Source organism: Gigantopelta aegis, chromosome 6 (assembly GCF_016097555.1).
Source record: "Gigantopelta aegis isolate Gae_Host chromosome 6, Gae_host_genome, whole genome shotgun sequence".
NCBI lineage: Eukaryota > Metazoa > Mollusca > Gastropoda > Neomphalida > Peltospiridae > Gigantopelta > Gigantopelta aegis.
The window spans coordinates 54,277,990-54,283,837 of record NC_054704.1 but is presented as its reverse complement, the minus strand read 5'-3'; the positions used below and the strand labels follow the sequence as shown (position 1 = coordinate 54,283,837).

Genomic DNA, 5,848 nt, shown 5'->3' with positions numbered 1-5,848 from the left:
ATGATTAATAAATCAGTGTGCTCTAGTAGTGTTGTTAAACAAAACAAACTTTTCCTATTTTTCCTTACACTTAGGATGAGGGTGGTTGTAACGTTTTGCTGTTCATATTGGTGTGATCCTTAATTTCTATCCATCAGTGTATGTCATCCTTTTTATTCACCTTTATCTTGACCAAGTATTGAAATATAATCTTAATTTCAAATCTACCAAGTTGTGGTTCTCATTATATCCGAAAATGTTGACATCGTACATACATAGTATTTGCTACATTACATATAGTATATATATATATATATATATATGCTATATATATATATATATATATATATATCACATTACCCCACAACTACTGTGATATTATAAACATAGCATCTATGACACCAGAGTACCTGATGTAAAACTATCAGCAACATTACAAGATCTTAAAAATATCTTGGTACACTCAGTGTAAAGTTTGTTTTATTTAACGATTTTTTTATCTTATCATCGGCTATTGGACGTCAAACATATGGTCATTCTGACACTGTTTTTAGAGGAAACCCGCTGTCGCCACATAGGCTACTCTTTTTACGACAGGCAGCAAGGGATCTTTTATTTGTGCTTCCCACAGGCAGGATAGCACAAACCATGGCCTTTGTTGAACCAGTTATGGATCACTGGTCGGTGCAAGTGGTTTACACCTACCCATTGAGCCTTGCGGAGCACTCACTCAGGGTTTGGAGTCGGTATCTGGATTAAAAATCCCATGCCTCGACTGGGATCCGAACCCAGCACCTACCAGCCTGTAGACCGATGGCCTGCCACGACGCCACCGAGGCCGGTGGTACACTCAGTGATACGTTCCACTACTTGGCAGTGTTCAGCCACATCAAGCAGAAAAACATTCGCTAGACTGGTTTATGTGTCACATTAAACCAAATGGCCACATTGGGAACTAGTTAAATAGTTCACACTGTTAGTGAACTGTTCACTCGCTGAATGTAGGGCTGATGTCAGTTTATTAGATTGTTACCCAACAGCCACTAATTAAACAGGGTGCTGGGATGTTCATAAACTTTTTTTTGTTTGTTTGTAGTCCATGATATAAATATTATGCTCAAGTCAAGAATGTTTTTGGGAACAAAATTTACTATTGATTAATGTATATAATATATATATTTATGCTATAACTTACCCATGATATTCATGTCGTAAGCCCATGTGATAATTTTAGTGCATTAACCCGGTTTATAATGGTATACAAATTTGCAAGGTCTCTAGGTAATGTGTTACTGTGGGTGGGTCATTTGCTTACAAGCCAACAAGACCTGTGTACCTGAGCATAACGTTTACAAAGCTTTAGTTAAAATGCGTGATGTCAAACTAATTTGTGCTTATCGTGATGACGTCATATTACCGATGGCTGCGACTTTAGTTCTGTGATTGAAAATTGAATTAAAATATTATTTTAGAAGTGTTTATAGGATAAATAGAATTCGTTACTGGTGTTTTTTTAATATGTAAAATATAAACCTTGCCTAGTTAATCGGTATTTGTCGAGGCAGAGCGTCAACAAATACTGATTAACATAGACTCGGTTGATATTTTCCATATTAAAAGACACTTGTGACGAATCTTCTATATATTAATGCATACTATATATAGAGGATAATAAACAAGTTACCAGTTATTATCAAATTTATGTCCCGAGTGAAATAATTTTCAGTTGTCACGAGCTTTAGCGAGTGACAAATGAAAATTATTTCATGAGGGACATAAATTTGATAATAACTGGTACCGAGTTTGTTATTCTATTTATTACCTCAGCTACTTTTTCTCTAGAAGCCTTTATTTTCGAGGCACATGCATGAAAGGCCAACCTGTATAGAAATGATGTAAACCACTTTGCGCACTTTTCTGAGAATTGCTATAACTTTGTAATTTAAACACGTTCATAAATAATTATAAAAAACCAAAAGTGTTCTTTATTCTGCTACAAAATCTATAAGGAATTGCATTAAAATTACATTTTGTTATAAATTTAACACCAAAAATAGAGAGCTGTAAACGCAAACTCTTTAAACTACATGACGTTATTTTGTGTGTTTGCCAAATTGTGATGACAAGATCATTGGTTTGTGAGCGTCAAATTGTCCAATAGTATTGTTCGTTAGACCAATGCAGAATATTTCTCACTGAGAAAATATGGAAAATATTTTCCCTGTTACGAGTGACCGCTGGGGTAATAAATATATGTATTTTATATATTTTCAGGCCTGGAGAGGTTACCATGGCAATGTATATTTTGAGCCAATCGCCATCAAGGGCATTCAGGAGGATAAAGACACCAAATTTCCACCCCAGGATTGGAAGGACTCCAACACGAACACCCAGTACCAGCAGATGATGTCAACGCGGAAAACACGGTCTTCCGGCCGACCGGCTACCACCCCTACCACACGCCCCAACACAGTACTCAGCAGCCGCAACTCGGCCAGGAGTCGCCCCCCGACTAGGAGCCGACCCCCCACCAGACAGTCGGTGATGTTGGATAAGCACATGCTGAGTCATTCCACAGAGCCAGGTAACAATGACAACGGCGACGACGCGAGTCCGATGCCGGGACTGCAGGACACGGGCAGTCTGAACGTCCGAGTGGATCAGTGCGAGCCTGTGAGCAATCGGCCAAAGTACAACAAGGAGAAGATCTGCAGAGGGTCGGTCGTCCACAGGCTGAAGACGGAGCGCGAACGTGAGAAGAGAAACAAGCCGCTGTTCAAGGTGAGCGGCGACAAGTTCAGTCCGGCCCCGTCGATGTCGCCGCTGTTACGCACCACGACCCAGTACTCGTACAGCAACCAGCGGCTGACGATGAACAGTCCAGACCCTTACCACACGGGGTTCGAACACCTGCCCCCGCTTGAGCAGGTGCGGGCGAGTCTGCGACACATGGACAGTCTGAGCGACAGTTCGTACAAGTGTGCTCCTCCCTATGGGAGGAAAGTGACACTGACGGAGGAGTTGAAACCATTTATAAAGTACAGTCCCGACGTCAAGGCTAGATTCCAAAATCAAGTGCACTACCTCAGTTGAACCATGTCATCATTAAATCATTCACCAGGGGTGGGAATTGGTGAACTGTAAAAAAAAAGAAAAAAAGAGGAAATCGAGAGGGGTCCGGGGTGGTGAACTGTAAAAAAAATGAGGAAATCTAGAAGGGTCTGGGGGCAAGGACGATTAAAATGCGAGGAAATGCAATGTTCCATGAGAGGAAAACCGCGGATCCGAGGAGAATTCCCACCCCTGATTCAGTTTATTTAACAAATGTATCATTTACGGCACTTAATGGAACAAAACGGATATAAATTTTGTTTTTACAACAGACTGTCACAATATTCAGTTTGACTGTATCATTTACAACACATCGTGGTACAAAACTAAAATTATTTAGTTTTTACAGACTTTCTCAAAAATATGTGATGTACTCATTTTTTTCTGCATTGGATCAAATTTCATCACATATCTAATGGAAATCTGTCTAATCCTGTAAATACATAGCAGTCTAGAGATGCTGAATTAAATGTATATTTTATATTGCAATAAATAAAAAATGTTAAAATATGCCTTTGTCTTGTTAAGACATATTAACACAAGTCATGAGATGAAGGCAATCGTTTCCTGCAAGGGGAAGGATGTAGCCCAGTGGTAAAATGCTCACTTGATGTGAGATTGGTTTGGGATAGATCACCATTGGTGATTCTCATTCCAGCCAGTTGTATATCAAAGGCCGTGGTATGTGCTATCTTGTTGTGGGATGATACATATAAAAAATCATTTTCTACTAATAGCTAAGACTATAAGTCCAAATTACCAAATGTTTGGCATCCAATAGCTGATGATTAATAAATCAATGTGCTCTAGTGGTGTCATTAAACAAAACAAACTTTTATTTACCCCTGCATTTCTTGTACACTGAGAACTGATTACACATTTAAAATCATCCGAAGGAACCTGTGCAAGCTTCCATATTACATCAACAGTGTTTTCAAAAACCGGTACAAATACCTGTGTTCATATTTAAAACAGTTGCAATATAATGCTAAGGTTAAATGTTACAAGCTGTACATTTAAATATGATCAATGCCACCAGGATGATCTCCCCTGGGCAAATCCATTACTTTACACTTCAAATGCTTATAGGAGCACATTAAAGGGACATTCCTACGTTTGCTGCATTGTAAGATGTTTTCGACTAGTAATAAAATATTTTTACGATTAAACTTACATATTAAATAAAGTTTCTTGTTTAGAATATCAGTGTCTGTATATTCAATGTGTTTTTGGTCGTCTTAATATTTGCAAGAAGCCCAAACTGGATTTTGTCTTTAAATAATTTCGTACGTATGAATTTTTTTATATAATTTTAGGAAATCAAAATGAAATTTAACCTAGTACAAATATCAGAACGATCAGAAACACGTTTACTATACAGCCACTAATATTTTATGTAATTACAATCGTTAAAAAGTCTCTGTTAGTCGATAACATCTTAACAATTGAAGCAAACTCAGGAATGCCCCTTTAATGCAAATCCAACCAGTAAAATAATATAAAACCAAACAATAACAAACTGAACAACACATTCTTTAATCGTGCAATTATCACAGACAATATTTTGGATGAGTCAAGTGTCACCAAGCATAAAGAACACAATATTGCAAAAAATGAAAATTTAAAATATATTATTATTACAGAACTGGATCGAGTAATTACAAAGCGAAAAATTTGAACATTTCACTTAAAAAATCAATCTACTTGTTAGAAATGCAATAAATTTAAAGACTAACATTTGAGTGAAAGATTTGTAATTATTGTTACTATACTGACAATCAAAAATATAAATAAACTTTAGCTCTAAATACATGTCTTGTAAAAGCATATGTTTGATTAATAGAAACACATCTGATTTCTCGAATATAAATATTTATTATAACACACGCACAAAAAATACATGTGATGGACGGAGTTGTTTTTAAAATAAGTTCACTTTTACGGACGGATATTAAGAGTGTACAACCATAAGCTCATAACAAAATAGATTATAAAACGAACATACAGACAGATCTTTAGTAACATCAATTTAGCAATAAATATATTTATTATTTTCAAGTAATGTGTTCTAAAACTAACAAGAACCTAACAATGTGTACGCAAACTCTGAACAATCAACCTTACATGTAACGGTGACGATCATATATATTTGTTTTATAACATCTTTCTTTAATAAATATGTACAACAAAGAATAAATAACATGAATAGTCTGTAAGTTATGATTTAGTACCTTACAATTTTGTTTTTCTTCTTCTTCACATTTGATTTTAACATTAAACTTACAAGAAAGACAGCATTATTTTATACCAAGTATAATAATCACATATTTTAATTACCCATACATAAAAGAGAAAGAAACAATGTACTGTTTTCAATAAACTACAGTACTGAAAACATTTTGTCAGTCACCATTGATTACATCAATTATAATAGTCCACACTCACTGCATTTTGTTTACGCTTTGTTTTTAATTAAGTTATAGCACTGAAAACATTGCATCTGTCAAAAGGTCCATAAATATATAAATTCTTGAATACAAGTGAAAAAACGGAAAATCTATACATAAATCACCAAGTCAACATCAAAGTACTTATACTCCGTTCAATCCTCCTACAAAAATGTTTTAGTTTTTTTGTAAATAATCCCTGTTTTGTATGACGTAAGAAGAAAAGTAAAAGTATTTTAGAAATAACAAAAAAAATTGTATTTTTGGGTACAATTTAGAAAACAATCTTCTGAGAATAGAATAGAATAGAT

General features: G+C 35.5%; 1 protein-coding gene across 2 annotated transcripts in view; it reads left to right on the top strand.

Moving 5' to 3' along the window:
- Positions 1 to 3,594, top strand: part of LOC121375668 — a 40,397-nt gene extending 36,803 nt beyond the window's left edge. For both annotated transcript variants that reach the window (XM_041503234.1, XM_041503232.1), the window contains one exon: positions 2,254 to 3,594. In XM_041503234.1, the coding sequence (XP_041359168.1) occupies positions 2,254 to 3,072 (819 nt within the window). In that variant the 3' untranslated portion in view covers positions 3,073 to 3,594. The remainder of the gene's footprint in view (positions 1 to 2,253) is intronic.
- Positions 3,595 to 5,848: the final 2,254 nt, after the last annotated feature.